This window comes from Lingula anatina, chromosome 2, assembly GCF_051362555.1.
Source record: "Lingula anatina isolate TDL-2025a chromosome 2, LinAna3.0, whole genome shotgun sequence".
NCBI classification, from domain to species: domain Eukaryota; kingdom Metazoa; phylum Brachiopoda; class Lingulata; order Lingulida; family Lingulidae; genus Lingula; species Lingula anatina.
The window spans coordinates 23453282-23472203 of record NC_141768.1 but is presented as its reverse complement, the minus strand read 5'-3'; the positions used below and the strand labels follow the sequence as shown (position 1 = coordinate 23472203).

General features: G+C 36.6%; 1 protein-coding gene across 1 annotated transcript; it reads left to right on the top strand.

The window, feature by feature from the left end:
* The first annotated feature begins 13037 nt into the window (after nt 1–13037).
* Nucleotides 13038–17540, top strand: LOC106160168 (flavin-containing monooxygenase 5). Its single transcript, XM_087006503.1, has 6 exons — nt 13038–13271; nt 14286–14744; nt 14953–15008; nt 15631–16027; nt 16271–16521; nt 16830–17540. Exons 1-6 carry the CDS (start codon nt 13148–13150, stop codon nt 17169–17171), a joined length of 1629 nt encoding a protein of 542 aa, XP_086862629.1. The 5' UTR covers nt 13038–13147; the 3' UTR covers nt 17172–17540.
* The last annotated feature ends 1382 nt before the right edge of the window (nt 17541–18922 follow it).

The window sequence follows — 18922 nt, the reverse complement described above, 5'->3', positions numbered from 1 at the left end:
TTGACTTGATAAATGACACAATTTATTTGACACATTTTTGGCTCTTGTTTCAAACAAACAACGTGAGCGTTTAATTTGGGTGATTGATCAATTTGACATACAACGCCAACAGTGTGTTTGATATGTCAGGATTGTCCCCTCGACCAAACAAACATGCCGTGTCCATAACGCAGTTACCACTTGGCATTAAATGTTATGTCCTTTTGGCATAATTACTTATACACATACACTATTATATGCCCTAAAATGTTTTGAAAAGTTTGACATACATATTTGGAAAATCTGTCTCATAAAGATGTGTTTCTGTCTAAAACTTCACGAGCAATACAAAATATCGCGCTTTATTTACGGACAAATTGAACAATTATGATCCCTTTTTTACTTTTACTTTAATATCCAAATCGCGTTTTTTTTTTCAGGCTGTGTATGTACTGAACGTCCATCCTTTTTGCTTTAATGCCCGTCTTCAAGGAATAAGAACTCCATAAACAAATGCATGAATATTTATTTTTTGTTTTCACATTAACACCATGTCCTTCCTTTCCTAATGGAGGTGCACATCTTTTCTAGAATATACATGTATATATATTTTTCTGAATGTTACCAGCTGCAAGCCAATATATCATGCTTAGAGACGCTCCCTGCCCCACCGCTGGCAAAAGTGTCACCTTCATCTACGCCAACACGCCATGCGTCGCTACCTTTTGAAGAGCCACTTCAAAATGGAATTTTAAAAGCGAAATAGTTTCGTTGTTCTCAGCATTGTTACTGAAGACTTCCCGGTTGTCAACGGTGCCAACAAGCTCTCTCCATGCTGAGAAAACTGAGCTAAGCTCGACAACTCTTTTTTCTAATACTGAATACATTTTTGGCATTTGTCGCTACATTGGACACCGAGCGATGGAAATAGTAAAGAAAATCTCGACGCTCAAACTTAACAACCGGTTTACTATTTCTTTTGAAGGACTTTTCTTCTGAAAAAAAAATAATGTTGACGTGTCTACTGGCGATACATCAAATGGGAGAAATAATACGCAACAGAAAAAAAAGACAAATTCTACAAATGTCTCTTCTCATTTGCCCCGATAAGCGTGGCAGTATTGGTATACTGAAGCACACTGTATAGAAGCCGGTTATTAATCCAGCTAAACACCAGCTAGTCTGATCTATTTGCTCTGAAATCGACAACTGGGATGTAATATAATATTTGGTCACTTACGTCAAGGTGAGTGACAGGCCCACGGTGGAAGCCCGTTGAAGTAGCACATTCTCGGCAGAGGTGCCTAACTCCTATAGATCACAAGTGTTTACAGTGGCCTCCAAGCTTACTCGTGTCAACAATTTATTTACTCGGAGCCCTAATGTTATGACAAAGGTTGAAACACACGCGTTAATGAACTGTACCTCATGGTGTCGCTGTTTAACTTTTTCTTTGATGCGATCGATATAGCGGTGTGATACGAATACCTTCACTGTAAAAAGTGGGGTTAAGTAAATCCGTAAGCTGCGGTAGTTTTACAATTATCACGTCCCCCGTATTAAAACCCCGCCGATACAAGGGTACAACTATGAGCACAAGTGGACCGATGAAGGCATTTAACAACCCATACAAAATGTGTATAAAGTGTTTGTTTACCTTGGTCTCAATCAGAAACCCTAGCACAGGTTCTTACAGTTTCGATCGGTTTAAAATCACTTTTCCGCCCCTGAGTTATCTACTGTTCTCGCTTTACATCATGAATATCCGCACACTGTTAAGTCAAGGTTTTTAACTATCAGCCGTCCTTCTCTCCTGGCATCACATATATAAAATCAGCACGACATTCTCAAGTGTCCACGGTTCTTATGTCACCTGTGTATGCGACAACACTGAAACCACACTGACCGCAAATCATTACCAGGTTAAGTTAGTACAGTAACGATTAACAAACCCCCGTGTGCTGTTATTTATTGTTGGTGGACGCAGTTTCCTTACATTTTCAGTTATCGATCTCGGGTCTCGGGTTAGATATCGATATTCAATAACCGTGTGTAAGCTTACCTGCTGAATTGACAGAACGTGTAATATGACGCCATTAAGATTAACAGGGAAATCCGATGTCAAGATATTAACTCTATGTCAAGCATAGAAAATGTATTATGAAATTTAAAATGTATTATCAACTTATCAATATAAATGAGTAACAAGAGATTATCAGCACATTCGTGTTACACACAACTCTCATCCCAATATAAAAGACAGAACTTTTTTAGGTGCTCATAGAAGTGCAGGCGATTAAATAATATAATTTTTTTAACACTACGAGAAAACTGTTTTCCTGCAGGCTATCAATCTTCTAGCTTTAGTTACATTACTAAAACATATTTTTCGTCTGAATATAAGACCTTATCTATCAATTATTTTTAAATTATCTAATTTGAAAATGATATTTAATCTTAAATGATATCTAATTTAAAATGATATTTTATTCAAAAATTATATTTTATTTTAAGTATTCCAAAAGTATTTTGTCGGTTACGCGGGTTATTGAGAGGTTCATCCTTTAGTTTTCCTACTACCAACAGTTGTTGTAATATGTATGCTATCAATATTGAAGAGATATTATTAAAAAAAATAACTTCAAAGACAACATTTCAACTTCAAAGGAAAGCTTCGCTTCAATCTCTCCGCTATATTTCATACCATAGGAAATACTGGAATTGTTGCATTTTGATCATACAGTATGATAACAAAAGCAATATTTTAACATCAACATGCCGAGATGTCCTTTCTATCACTCAGTCTTAATTTCATCGATGCTTTTTTTTTAAATTTATTTTCTCTGCTTCGAGAAGAATGTTGCGGATTTCTCATCAAGAGCTAGTTCTAGGAATTTAGTTTTTGTTTTCAAGTAAATATGTGAAAGTTTCCTTGACTGCAGAATGGGTGCCTTGCTATCGATTGTAAGAATGATACACATAAGGTTATTAGTAAAGCTAACAGAGTTACAAGGGTCTTGTTTGACCTTCATGGGTAGTCTATTGATATATCTCCCGGCTATTCAGAGGCTTTGGAAAAGATGAAAAATGGCCTCGAATCTGAGCTTCTGCACGTCTTTCACGGAAGCTGCGTTGGACCGTGCACGCTCCGAGAACGTTAATTATCCTCTTTGGCATAACTAATAGCTCGTGACGGCGTAATAAAGAAAGGAAACGTGGTATGAACAGCGTAAGCATAGATTACAAGATCACTGCATATAATGTTAACTCGCACTTTGGTCTTTAAGAACCTTTTGAAAAGTTGGTGCTTATATGTTAGGCAGAGAGATGCCATTTATTTGCAGATCTTTTATGATATTAAACATATATATTTATAAGTACAAAAATTAACGAGATATCGTTTTTCTTACCTTTCTGTAAGAATAGCAATCTCAATACTTTTTAGCAAACGGATTGCTGGAGGAGTTATCAGAATACGGCACAAAACAAAATGTGATATATGTCTGAGCCAAAAATGTTAGCCCACTTTTCTTTTACGGCATCATACTACGACGAGATATACTGGAAAGGGCGGGTTTCTGTACAGAAAAAATTTTTTTTCAACTGACCATGATAAGACTTAGTTTTGACATGTTTTAAGACCTTTAACTGCATTAAAATGGAAATTCAAGATCGATTACGACAAGTTATAATAAGAGATGGCAATGCAGATATGATTCAGGAATCGATCTTGGACACAATTTTTTAAATGAAAAATATATATAATGGAAAAGCACTATAAAGCGTGATCATAATCCGCTCCATGTGACATATCGCGCCAAAACTTTGCCCCCATGCCATTAAGCAACACTGGTTGAGAAAACGCGGGATGAGAAAGAGATACTCGATCGGTTTGGCTGGTTTTACCTATTCGTTATAAACGAGTATACTGCCGCAATGCTTGAACACTTCGTCGGCGTTGGCTTGCTGATCGGAACAGAACAAGCAGTTAATAACAAAGGGAAGTTTAAGACCCTCGTGTATTGTGAAAAGATGGAACATAGCACGTGAAGAACGTGCGTGCGTGCCATCGATCACGGGGAATAACACCGCTCTCGTGCGAATCCGACTTCTAAGAAAAACACATACTTAAATTTCATTGTACTCACCGCATTTTCCTGACCGTAGTGAAGATCTCGTGAATATCTTATGTACAGATTCGTGTTAAACGTTCTGAGCTACCAGTCACAGCTGTCCCTTCGCTGGCAATAAAATAACAAGATTCTAGGAATTGCCACAAACACGTTCAGGAAATGCTTGTGCCTTTTCTCACTACACTTTGCAATCCACACAACATAACCAACTTGCCTATGTTCATCAAACTTAATAACACGACATCTATATTGCCGATCTTCAGCACTCACCTTAACACTCACGCATAGAGATCTATCATATATGCCAAGTACACATATACACACTTACATATATGTATGTAAATAAATGTGTTTCCACCTACGAATGAGAAAAAGATGATGCATGTTACCTTTCAGCCTAAGGTATCTCAGGTAAACCTTGAAAGCAGCACTAGAGCGCCTGTCCTTGTAGTAAAAAGCGTGCAGTTGGCAAGGTCTCCTCTCACACCTGGGGTGTTAATGGTGGAGTGGGGAACGCTTGCAGCACCAGAATCACGCAACACGCAGGGATAATGAAACATTTGTACTCCTTGTCTGTTTGTTGCTTCGATTAAAAGTACGACCCCAAGAATATCGTGCGGTTATCTAAATACAAGTTATTTTGAAGCTTTCTTTGATACAATATGTGTAAAAAAAGACACAGTGATTATTTATCACTTCCGACTGACTAAGCGCATCCCTTGTTCTAGCAATATTTCATACTATTTAACACATTTTTACGCCTTTGAAACCAGTCTAAATTTAGTACATGTACAGTGTTTTTTCCTCAGCCATGAACACCGGTTGCTTTAAATAGACAAACTACAACTTTAATTTAGAGATGAAGTCTCATATCGCCACTCTCTCTCTCTTTCTCTCTCTTAATTTTTCTCCCTTTTTTTCTTTCTTCTTTTATGATTCTTTCGATATAGACACATATTTCAGTGTATTTCCTATCTTTAAAGATAAGTAACATCTAAAGGACAATGTCACGCTAGTTAACAAATACATATACTTGCTAAGTCATACTACCCTCCGCAGAGTTTTGGATCTTCCCCAGGGTAATTTGAATACCCCAAGGATTAGGCTACAATAACCTGCAGATAAAGAAACAATACCCCCGATATTGAGCAACAAAGATCGTAATTCTGATTAAATAATTTATCAAAACTAAAATAGTTATACAGGCGTCTGATAAACGACGAGCAGACATAGGAATTGGTTAAATATGTAGCTTCCATGGAATTTAATCAAGAATAAAAATAGCGTTCCTCATTTCCCCTTGCTTAATGAGCTAATCTTGGCCTCCATTTGCTTTGTTCTTATGATTGACTTTAATACACATTTCAGTAATGTTGGTGATATTACCCCGTCATTTCCCCCTTCCAATAAAATGTGAATAAAAGAAGAGCTTTCGTTAAGTATAAGGTAAACAGCATTTACACATCCTCAACATCAAATGACACGACTTCTGATTTGCGTGGCATTTTAACGATCAAGTTAAGTGGTTATTTTGGTGAACGCCGACCCCTTCCAGAGAGGAAAGTGTCCCCAGGTCATTGTCTATCTCATCTGTCACTTCCATAGTTAAAGTGACAGTGATTATTTTGAACATTATGTATAAGCACCCATGGGTAAAAATTTCTAAAATGCTTGACACTCAAAATCCTCGTTTCTCTGAAAGCCTCTTTATTTTGTTGGATTAAGCTCTAAAAATCCGCTTAAGTTAGTTTCTATAATAACTACATATAAATCCATATCTCTAGTAACGAACTCATAGGGGTCTCCATCACTGACCGACGTCAGTTCAAATTGACCACCTGGTACATTTTACAGGGTGTCACGCCAGATTTTAATATTTTCGAGAAAGATTAATACACCTTCCAATGCATGTATATGAAAAAGTTGAATAGGTAGGTAAAACAAAAGACAAAACAGATAATGTATGAGTGAAATTAAAAATAAATTAAAGACGGTAATTGACTTTGCGAGACCAATAACATCTCTCTCTCTCTCTCTCTCTCTCTCTCTCTCTCTCTTAAACATTCATAACAAATTGCCAGGGTTGCTCTGTTCCAATCTGTTGAAGGCTTACACGTAGAACAGCCAGAGTCATCAACATTTTAAAACTAAATACCCACAAGTCTAACGTCTAATCCTACTATAGCCAAGATGGAGTGAGAATGAAAATTAAGCACAAATACCTTAGATAAAGTCCAAGAAAGTGCCCAAATTCACTCCGGTAACGCACCTGTGTTCTGTTGGTGTCCTTTCAAGTAGAATATGAACGCGTTCAGCGCTGTCACAGGTATCTCGCTCACCTGCCAGCGATACAAGCATATTAAATGCGGGGAGAGGACAGAGAAGGTGGAAGGCACAAAACTACATTTGTTAAAAAGAAAGAAAGAAAAGAAATGAATGATAAATTGATGATGACGACGATAAGATTAATATATATTAAAGACAAATAGATTGACAAAAATTTCCCGAAGTATAATAAATTCAGTATTTAAGGCATGTCTCACAGCTGCATGTGAGTTATCAGTTAAATTGCATTCTTTAGTCTAGATCATTTTGGTTTGAATTAGAGAATAAACGGTTCCTCTTGTCAATTTCCTCATGGAAATCATACATGTTCGTAATTACAAATAATATTTTCGTTTGCGTTTTATCAATCATGAATGCACTGCAGTGGAACATTGATGCTTTGAGATGTCACATTAATAACAGAATTTGTCATTTGTGCTGTGGAGGAACAATACTTCATGTTTATGTCTACATCCGAACCTTATCCATAGGCGGCCTCAAATCATTACTGTAGCTTGCAGCAATAACAACACAAAGCTGTTGATAGGACGATGTGCCTGGAGACCACGACTCAACTATTCCATACATGTGGAACGCTGCCGCCGGTTTAAATGGGAACACTGGGTTTCCCCTTAAAAATCAAAAAGATGAATCACCATAAAGATGATAAAGTATATTAACAAAGCCGTAAAATAAATGGTAAAAAACACCCGCAGGTCGTTCGAACCCGTACCAGCGCCACGCAGTCTGACGATGCGGCCCATATACAACCATCTGATCAAAGGGGACCTCTTGCTTCTAAGAAAGAAGCAATTAAAACCTGCATATTTGTAAGAGTATACTATGAACTATGTCTATTAAAAAGTATGTGACATACTATTATATTAATTGCAACGAAATTTCTCTTTAACACTTATGGATTATGAAATTAGTGGCACCGAAGAAAACAAAATGTATAAAACATGGGGTATTATGGAAGTTAAATACTGAATGACATGATGGAAAAATATATAAGAATATGTATGATGTGTAAGTGAAATTATGGTGCCGAAGGTATGGTGTTTTCGTCTATTCCAGTTGAACTAATTTGTGACCAACGGTAGATCCCGGCGTTGTTGTTTGTGCGAGAAGTGTATCTTCTGAAACTGAGCCAATCTCCATAAGATAGTAATTAAAGTGCATTACTTAAAGCGATATTAGTTCATTTTCCACCTCTACTATCAGGTATTCTGGTCATCTGGCTGTACATAGACCCTTCACGTGTAGTGTGTCATTTTGAAACTATGTGACGCCAGCAGCGAGGAAAAAACATGTACTTTTGACGCCTGTGGACCTGCAGTACTAAATTTTCCGTAGGGTAAAAACACTTGACGCGACTTTGTACAACGTTTATCTCTTGCGAAAACCGACGTGGTCAGTGTGAATACATGTCATACGTGTCCGCCTGCATTTTGATCTCTCTCTATCTCTCTCTCTCTCTCTCTCTCACACACACACACACACACACACACACACCACTACTGGCATGGGTCCACGCATATCAAGGTATTTAGCGACCAGGACGGGTGGAAAGATCCTGTATCGCGTGTTCATTGTAATTATTCTTAATTTTACTCGTCATAACTCTGGCCAGCCATACTAGAGGAATAGGCCTGCCAGAGGACGCGAGGTGCTGGAAGTCATAATGCCAGATCAAACAAACTTGATTTGTACAAAAAGGTGAATACTAATTAAAGCGGATATCTCGGGGGGATATTTTCCTGTGATGTCTTTTTAGAACAACAATTATAACTTTTTTACTGACAAGAAGGTTTGCAGCAGCTATTTTGGCGACAGAGGCGTTGATTGAATAATGATAGATCTTGGAATAAGCAGCTTACAGAAAGAAACTAACTAATGCTGTAGGTTGCTTATCATTTTGAAAACACTGAAAGAATAATATTGTACGTCTGATTTGTAAAATATATCACCCCTCCAAAATAGGTAAAACAAGTCACGGAAGAAGCTGAACTACATGTCCAAAAATAACAACAAAGACAACTTACAGTCACGATCATCTAACCACCATTAACATCCTTAGCCACACAGCCATGGTCTTGTCTTGTGTTATTCACCAGATAACAGAATTATTAAGGTCCTGTTAATAACTTAAGTAAAAATTGGTTGCAGTGGATGGAGCGCGGCGTTGGGCTTAGTCACTTCAGTCGAGTCTATTGATCCAAGTTCTACAGTTCCCTTTAGCGATAGTTTACCAGCATATGGCGGTTGGTTAAATTTTTTTCACCGTCGCTTTTCTTTTTCTGATGTGTTATTTACGCGCAAATGCCCACCTGTAAACAAAAAAACCGCAACATTTTGCAAGATAATGAACAAAGAAATACAGAAAATCCATAATAATGACAAAGAATGACGGTGAGAAAAGATATTACAGATCATATTTTTCGTTTTAATTTTTTTAAAGAAGTCTTTATTAAAAAGTCTCTGAAATTTTTTCCAACCTCTTTTTTTTGCATGATTTTTCTTTGTTTTGAGTTAAAACTATCTCAACTCTTTGTTCGCTTTCGTTACCTCTCATATGATCAATGACAGCAAAAAAAAAAAAAAAATAATAATAATAAATGTAAAAGAAAGACAGGATAACTGGAAAAAATAAGGAGTGTCGAATTTTATATTTCATCGTATCACTATTCCACATATTTTCTCACAGTTTATATTGAGTGTATTTCATGGGTTTTGGGGAAAAAGGAAATCCTTTTAAGCGTCTGTCTCTCAAGGCAATTCTAGCCGAAATGCTCCGAGTCCTTGTTATCACAACTTGGCGTGAAAATTACAATGTCGACATATTTTTTCAAGTTCATTGATCATTTATTCCAGTATTTTATCAAATTAACTTAATATCTGATGACAGGTTTGTGCTTTAATTAGGATGTCGTCTGTCGATGACTAATTGGCTCCAAGATCTTGTCAGATTTCAAGGAAACTCCCTGAGTTTTTGTGCATTACCGGGATTAACGTGGAGTCGGTGAAACGCAGCAGTGTTAAGACTTAAGCTGCTTAATTCCCGTCAAGCACAGTGAGCTACTCATGCAAAAATCCGATTTGCATGGAAAGGGATTGCACGAAATTACCTCCGAATTTGTCTGACATGTCGTTTTTACTTTAATCCAATTTTTACCTTAGTTGTGTTTATATCTTTTCACCTTCTTCTCACGATTATTTCAATTTTTTTTCTTCAAAAATATTTGAACTATGCGAAATCCGCGTGCAACGTTTTAAAGGATTCAATCAAAGCAAATGGGAATAAAGAAGGAAATTTTGTACCCAATTTCAATGACCAGAACTATAAGATTTTCAAACATAATCCGCTGTCAAGTTTACTTTTTCACCTTGTATTGTACCAGTCTACGCTAATTTGATACCAAAATATAAATATAATTTCATATAACTCAAACCGTAATACATCACTGAAGTTTTCACTAAAATTATAAAGCAAAAAAGTACGAAAATTCATCCTAGAGACGTTTAGCAACGGAAGAAAAAACGCTCCCTTACCTCTAATAGTCGTTAATTCGGGTTATCGGCATCTGCAGCATCTGCACGGAGAGTGAACAGACGCGCTCTTTGATCAGTTATGATTCGATTTTTAAATCCAGCTTTTATTCTCTACCACAAGGCAAATTTAACTTTCTAATTACTGAAAATACAGACCCTTATTGCCTTGGTAACCAGCTGAGTCATTTTTGCACAATTTGCCATTTTGCTGGAAGGGGAGACGGTGGCTGTACACAGATCGATTTCACAGTAGGTCTATCAGTTCCAGAACTCCTCCCCAGCTCCTGTTTTGTTACTCATTCACTTACAAGGTTAATCTATATATCAACTCATCCTAATTCAACAAATACAGCTTCCATGTACCGCGATTATGATACAGCTGGAATACACTGCATGTTTTCAAACTCGCGTTATATCTGATATACATCTGCCAATATCATCTATTCTATAAGAGGGGCATAGGGAAGACACGTTTTATACTTGCTGGGGTTTTGCCCTTATTAAGTTTTACTACTAGACCAGTTACAAGTGTATAACAATATATACATTTAGCTAAAATATTCTGATATAGCCTATCACTTTTTTAATCTTTGAGATAGACACATTTTATAAAATCCAAAATAATAGCCACAAACTAGGCCCTGTATAATACATCAAACAATACACGCAGACCTGATGAAACAAGGGGCACTTTCAGAAATAAACAGTATGCACACTTTGTAAATTTTAATCTAGACTGATCATGATAAGAAAAAATGCTAACAGCTTTGATATCTAGATCTTAAAGTTGTAAAGCATGAACGAACAGAGAACTTTAAAAGAAGCAATAATATCGACTGAGTGTCCGAAACCGAGTGCCTGAGCTCTATTCATGGCTTGACATGTAGCTTTTTGGTGTCATAACCCGTATAATTTATTATTCCAACAGAGCAGCTCCACGTGTGACCTGTACATGAGGTTAACATGAAAGCTGCCAGATTGCACTCGTATCTATTTTGTAATTGCTTCCTTCACATTATAAAACGTTGAAAGCATAGGTCTTTAAAGCTTGTTTTTGGTTTTCGTTGACAAACTGGTATCATGTATACGCTATATCGACAATAACCACCACCCCTCTCTCTCTCTGTTTCGTTATCTGCCTTTCCTGGATAATCCCCTGCATTTGAGACGGAATGGTGTAGAAGTCCGAGCGTCGTTCGAAAAGTATGATTTATCATTTCAACAAATGCCAAAGGAAAACAATTTCATTTTGTGGTGCGTGCCTGCGGTGTTTACTTGTCGGGACCTGTATGCTTGTCAGTACCTAGTGTGTTGATTGTAATTTCCCAGTGTTTAATGTATCCTTGTATTTTTAACTAGAAAGTAGACACGATGATAAACACTTGCCAGTAGAATATGCGTTTCTCTGTAACAAGTTACATGTACGCTGACCTCTCTCTATAATAAATAAATAAATAAATAAATAAATAAATAAATAAGATAGGCGGGGGAAAACACCCGTTCTTTGCATTAACGTTATGCACAGCCACCTAGAGCTGTGTATAAAAACGACAAAACTGGATTTAACTCAATTTAGTATTTTTATCGCTTTTACTTTCCTGAGAAGATGTCCCACAAAGAGAGTCTCTTAAAAATCACTTTTTTGTGCCGTTTCCTCAATTTTGAATATTTAGGGAGATGCAGAAGTTAGAGGGCCTACTTGAATTGTTCAAAGCCTTCATTATCATGTGTTGAATGTCTTTTGTGAGGTCTATTTTCAAGGCAGAGAAAATTCAGAGCAGTCTACTCCCTAATTACTGTATAACCGTAATTGCAATAATTCCCTTAAAACTAAAGTGTTCTGCTCTCAAGTGTACAAAGAGACCAGTCTGGATTTCAAATCCACTACATTGCTTAGAGCAGTCTTGTTCCACAATCCACAATAATTAAATATTATTTGGAGCTATACCACGTAATCCGTGGATACGTAAGACAATTCACGTAATGAGGAAGAATTAATCAGCATGGTCAAGGAATCAATGTGGACAGCCTTGGGGTTCACGCGACTTGTCTTAATCAGCAGCGAGCACGAACACCATTGATTAACCCTGTGAACTGACCCCTGACACATCTGATATAATGTGAGTAAACCCCATTAACCTTGATACATTGGGGGAGAAATTGAACAACGCTTAAGACACAAAAATTAACAAGTTATTGTATTGATATTAAATTGATAATGTAAAGACAAATTCAATTGTATACTCAAATTCGATGAATACGATGAGTTTTTATGCCTTTGTCCAAAAAAGTGGCAGTAACTTACATCAAACAGTGAAGAAATTTATCCCAAATTAAAAAAAAAAAAAACTCTTCTGAGAAACCCTGTATTTTAAAAGTTGTAAAGTCACATTGTGCATAAGCAAATAAACATGTGGATATTCTTATTATAATATCCATTTACATTTTTGAAACTAGGCATAAAGCCCTGATTGGATTATGAGAATATGTAACATATGATAGTTAGTAATTATTTTATATATCCATGAATGTACTTAATTTTTTGTTTATTAAACATCCATGGATCATTATTGTTAAGAGTAGGCTACCTAGCCTACCAAAATATGTTGGAAAAGATTCCCACGATATTCATTTGTATTTCAGTTTGCTTTCTACATCTGGGACCTAGCAGATAAAAAGCTACTTATATTCAGCTGTTGAATGAAATGCTTAATTTTCTTTTATTTTATGGGCCTATATAGTATAAAGTCATCAATTCTGTAGTAAAAAAAATAGTACTGTATCCTTTCAGATGTTTGGGGTAGTCTTTTGAAGGTCTTACTCGTCATCTTCATCCAACAGAAAATGCAAATCCCTCTGCTATGCCATAATATTTTGTACATTTTTGTAATAACAAGGAGTTCCAACTCCTTGTTAATAAAAAAAGATGGCCCAGAACGGTTGAATTCATTATCATTAAATGATCAACTGAAAATTGAGCAAATCATAGACGCAGAATGCGGTAGGTGTGTTATCACCACAAAAGCGGTAAGTGTGTTATCACAACTAAAGCAATGTTTTTATTTAGCCTACATTTTGTATAGAGTGAGATAGGGAAGTAGGGCCTACATGAAGTAGAGTGTTGTTAGAACAGTTACAGGGTGGTTTTAGAGCACAATATGTGTGATAGAGAAAGACGCCGAGTTGCTGTGATTGGAGCTGGAGCGAGCGGGCTGACTAGCATCAAGGCTTGCCTGGAAGAAGATTTAGAGCCAGTGTGTTACGAACAGTGCGAAGACCTAGGTAGGCTGTTCGACTTCAAGCCTATTGATGTTATCCCATTGGTCAAAAAGTTTGAAACTATTGTGTAAAAATAAGTTAATCGTTTCACTAATTTATTTGAAAAGCAGAGACCTTAGTCAAAGTCACCACGTAACCGAACTTAGAAAACCAAAGACTCCTTACGTTCTAATCCAAGGAGGTGGGGAGTGCATAAGCACGGCAAGCCAGCCGGGAAATACCGAGAATTCTTCTAGTCTCGTATATGCAATTATATACATGTACTTTGACCAATACGTACTAGTTCATTAATATATTGTCAAAATTTTTGTATATTAAAAAAAATTCCAAGTAAATGTTGCTATATAAAGAAAACTAGGATATCAATACTGAATTAAAATCCCTCAATTTGAAGTATTGGATAAGCTAGAAAGAATTTCAGGGCTTAGGTGACATTGCTCACCTGTCCTGTTCAACCTAAAGCCCTGAAGGGTCCATGACAAATGCGATTAGTGCACTTTCAAAATGAATTTTAATTGCTCACTGCAATGTTTTTCATCAAATTTTCTTTCAGTCTGTTGTCCATACTACAGTACATGTATGTCAACTCCCCCGGATATTCGGGGAGCCTCCTGGATACAGAACAAATCTCTCGGTCTCCAATACGGGTAACCAAATCTCCTGCATAAAAGCGACTTTGAACATTTACATCATTCTCAGTTGGCTTCCTGTCTCAAATACCCAAATCAAAAGAATGTCGGTTTTTAAAACTCACCTCACCTTGGGGTGGGGAGGGGGGGTTGAGAGAGTGGTCGCTCTGAGCACAAGGGCTGTGACCACTCCCTTCCCCCACTGAGGAAAATTTTAGAATCTCCAGATTTTAGATTTTTTTAGAGGTTGGCATCTCTGATACTATGTCGCTGGTGGTTAGGGGGTTTATCCATGACGTTACTTCCCCACATCGATTTTCTGCAACCAAGTATTGCAAAGCTGAAGTACCCAAATAAGAAATGAATATAGTTATGGTGTTTTTTCAAGGTGGTTTATGGACGTTCACAGAAGAACCAAAGCCATACCAGGGAGGGGCAGTCTACGACTGCCTGGTGACCAATACTAGCAAAGAGATGACCTGCTTCAGCGATTATCCATTCCCCAAACATTTCCCCATGTACCTCACACACAGGCTGGTCAAGCAATATCTTGATGAATATGCCAAGCAGTTTGGTCTACTACAGCACATTAGTTTTAATACAAAAGTGTTAGAGGTAGAGCCTGCTCAAGACTACAATTCCACTGGGAGTTGGACCGTCAAGGTACAAAATGACCAAGGTGAAGTGATCACAGATACATTTGATGATATAATTTTAGCAAGTGGTTTCTTTTGGAAGGCTTGGTATCCAGACATTCCAGGCAAGGAAGAGTTTACGGGTAGAATAATGCATGCTAAACACTACAGAAGACCTGAGGAGTTCAGAGATAAAACAGTTCTTGTTGTTGGTAAGGTTAATGTCTTTAGCTTTATAAGATTTAACTAAATTGTTTGTACTTTGATGAAAAATACTTTTACGACATTAATGAAACAGTTGATGTTGATATTGTGTACCTTCAGAAGAAATTGATTTTTTCCTATAACTTATATTCTCATATTTTAGTCTTTGAAGGTGATTCTTTGATTATTTAATTTAGTAATGCTTAAATTCAACAGGTAATAGCAACTCTGCTGGGGACATCGCAGTAGATGTTGGTCGGGTAGCTGAGAAAGTGAGTCCTTTTTTTGGTAAACTCCTTCTAAAATATATGGAATATTCCAGTTGAATACCAGTGCTGTGACTGCAGTAAGGTCAAATACACACACAGCAGAGATAATTAAGGCTTTAATCTGCACTTCTTCAAATAACTGGTCTTAAATTTGACCTTCTTATCTTGACACAGAAAGTAAACAGAAATATCTGTGCAAAAAAATTACCCATGAAACTCTGAGTCCTTGGGGTGACCTGGCACATGGTCAGGTAAATATCTTTGTCAGTCATTGCTAATCAGGAAAATCAATGTGAAAAGTGCCTTAACAGAACAGAGAAAATCACATTGTTTTTAGTTTTTGAAATATTCCATACTCTCTAGCAAGACCGTCTGCATCAAAAAATATTAAAATAGAAATTGTTACTGATAAAAGAAGTATTCAGAAAAGTGGCTCTCTGGCAGTCCCAAGTCATTGTGAATTTATGCACATTTTGGTTTTTGAATTTAAAAATAAGTATATTTATTAAGATATAAAAAATAAAAATTCACAGTCCATCAAGTTTGCTCTATTGTGTCCTTACTCTAGACACCTGTTACATACTTCAGCATAACGACTATGGACATATTTGTTTTCTATTTTCAGACATTTTTATCCATTGGAAATGGCACCTGGATCATGAACAAGGTCAACCAAGGACAGCCAGCTGACTTTCAGTTAAGACGCTTTCTTTCAAAAATGCCTAGCTGGTTAACTAAAAGAATAGCAAAAATTATAGCTCAGAGCCATTTAGACCACACTGCATTTGGTCTTCAGCCAGAAGTGTTGGACGAAGGGCCTCTGGCTTTAACATCAGCCGTAATGTTTTGCGATGAGTTACCACTGAGTTTGGCAACAGGGAAGGTGGCTGTCAAACCACATCTAATCAGACTAGAAGGGAATAAAGCCATGTTTGAAGATGGAACCTGTGTTGACAGAATAGATGTAGTGATATTTGCCACTGGATATAATCATTCTTACAGCTTTGTTGACAAAGTTTCAGGTAATTGAGAAACAAAGGTAAAACTTACAAAGCAAGGCAAAATTTTACACATACAATGCACATCAAGCCTCAATATATGTGATAAAAAGGAGAAAGCATTTTCTTGGAATTTTTATCAATTTTCACTTCAGCACTAAGTTATACATTATCCAATCTTCAGTTCTGAATTATGTAAATACAGATTTAAAATTTTGTTGTATTGCTTCCTTTTCCATTTTTCATCTATGTATTACAATTTTCCAGTTGCTCTCAAGAACTTTGACTTATATAAGCTGGTCTTCCCCACCGACTTGCCCCACCCCTCCCTAGCAGTGGTGGGCTGTGTGACTACTGCTGGACCTGTGTTTCCTGTTGTGGAGCTGCAGGCACGTTGGGCGACCAGAGTGATGGCTGGAAGGTGTGTTCTACCAAGTGCTAAAGTTATGAAAAGAGATGTTCAAGTTATGCAAAAGAAATATGTCAAAACCGATAGGAGCTCTCCAAAGATGAAAAAGGTGAATTTATTTTTTATTTTCAAAGCATGTTTGCCTCATAAAAAAAAAAAAAACGTGGAGTTATTATTTTTTAAAATTTTGAGCCTGGTGAAAGCGTAGTTAGCTTTAATGCAAAATGGACATCTTTATTTAAGTTAAGACCTCCACCTCTAGATGTCAGTGTGGTATCTAAAGATGGAGTAGCTATGTTTATTACAAGACCACTACATTAATGATATATACTCTTGTTCCTATAAACTGGTCTCCTCTGACATAAAGAATGAATTGAAATGGATTGTTTGACAAGCAGAAGTTTTCTATATTTACAGGTAAATAATTTAGTTTTAAGAGATGACATTGCAGAGCTACTGGGAGTTGGAACATGCTTTTGGCGGCAGATATGGACAGATCCCGTCTTGGCCTTTAAGTGTTACTTTGGTCCATGTTTTCCCTACCAGCACCGTTTATGTGGCCCTCATACATGGGAGGGAGCACGAGATGCAATCTTTTCTGCTTGGGAAAACACATACTTTTCCTTAAGGTCTGGGCTTAAGAGTCCCAATCAAGAGAGAAAGTATCAAAAGGAAACTTTTATTTTTCTCCTTTTACTTGTGGCAATAATTATGCTGGCATGGTTTGTAAATATGGTAAAGAAAGAACAGTTTCCATGAAAAAGAAGCTGATGTATGATATTTCCTATGCAACTAATATACACACACACATATATATATATATGCTGAAAATATTTTTACCCCAAGTATTTTTACACTTTTTATAGACAGACACAATGTTTCTGGCATCACTGAAAGAGAACATTAGTTTATTTCATTGTACCCCTATACTTGAGGCTGTGATAATAATAACAATAAATGGAAAACATATTTTCCAAAAGAAAGTATTGCATATTGCCTATGTGTTACCTTGTAAACTTACGCTTGGTCTATTATCATCATAATCTGCTCGTTGCCAGTTCTTTATCTTGACTGCAAAATTTGATAATCAACACAATAAAAACCATGTTGCTTATAATTTTCAAATGTATAGGAATTATAGCTTGAAGTTATTTTAGTTTTTTTTTTTTTTTTTTTTTTGCATATTAATTTTCTACCAATTTGCATTCACAAGTTTGGGTTTGTATTTTTGTGGTACGGAAGCCGTTGTTGAAATATACTTGTTGTCAGCTATTAAATTTTCGTTGATGCCACTGTATGAATGGCATCGTGGGCTAAATCTAAGAATTTGAATAAAACACATATATGTGAACGTACTGTGCATTTCAAATTATGAATACATTATCAGTCATGTCATTGAAAAACTACTTTACAGTTGTCTTATGCAGTGGATTCTTTTATTGTATATCCTGCTCTTACATATAAGGTCATCAGTTCTGCAGAAAAAGGGGAAAATAAAGTAAGTTTTCTGCAACCGATCACTTTCCAATAGAAACTATCAGCCCCTTTGCTGTGCTATAACATATCAAGTGCACATTTATTAAAGATAATGATAATTTTAAGTGAAAAAAAAAGAAAAAACTCCAGGCGGCTGGAAATAGCGCAAAACGCATCCATAGAATGCGGTAGGACTGTTACCACTACTAACGCACTGTTTTGGTGTCTGGGCCAGCTAATATAACTCTGAATTCAGTGAATATAAGGCCAATGTCGTATCCAAAATATTTATCTACATTTATTTTTCCTCGCATTCGGCCTTTCTTTACTTCATCCCCACTGCAGGAGGAGTAATTAAAAGACATCACTCTAGAGCCAGTCAAAGCCGAACAAAATGTGTGATCAAGTAATTGTAGTAAATGGGGCTGGACTTAGGGGGTTGACTCGCACCAAGGCTTGACTGGAAGAGAATTTGGAGCCAGTGTATTACCAAGAGTGCGGAGATATAGGTAGGGTATCATTTTATATGATAAAAATTGTCCACAGGTTAATTGGTCTGAAATTTGAAACTAGCGAAATTTACTTTAAAAGATTACCATCATTAAAAAATGGTGTTGTTGTTGTTTATATAGTGAATGACATCAAGTTATGGTGTTTAGGACTGGATTGAACAATTTACATGCTAAAATAAAATTGCGGCAAAGTGCAAAGTCAGATTTAATTGTCCACAGGTTCATTCGTCTGAAATATTGAAAAGTACTCTTTCGGTCATTTTGTTGTAGCCATCTTCGATGGAAGCCGCTCCGCTTAGCTGCTATAAATCCACGTTCCACTACGCCCACTTAATTGGCACATTTAAAAACCGAATAAAATTTTTGAATTTTTTAAACTAGACTTAGACTAGGATCTCTGAAGAAGACGCTCTTTATGCAGGAAGTTTAAGGGGAGAAAAGAAACTCGACCATATGCAAGTTCATTAAAGTAAAACAGTTATTGGTTCTATCACGTACTAAAACAGAGTGGCCAGAGACTTT

Excerpts from the sequence above, each read along its gene's own strand:
- LOC106160168 (XM_087006503.1), top strand. The coding sequence starts at position 13,148 with ATGTGTGATAGAGAAAGACGCCGAGTTGCTGTGATTGGAGCTGGAGCG. Across the intron at positions 14,745-14,952 it reads TAAAACAGTTCTTGTTGTTG|GTAATAGCAACTCTGCTGGG; the intron begins GTAAGGTTAATG and ends TAAATTCAACAG. Across the intron at positions 15,009-15,630 it reads TTGGTCGGGTAGCTGAGAAA|ACATTTTTATCCATTGGAAA; the intron begins GTGAGTCCTTTT and ends TTCTATTTTCAG.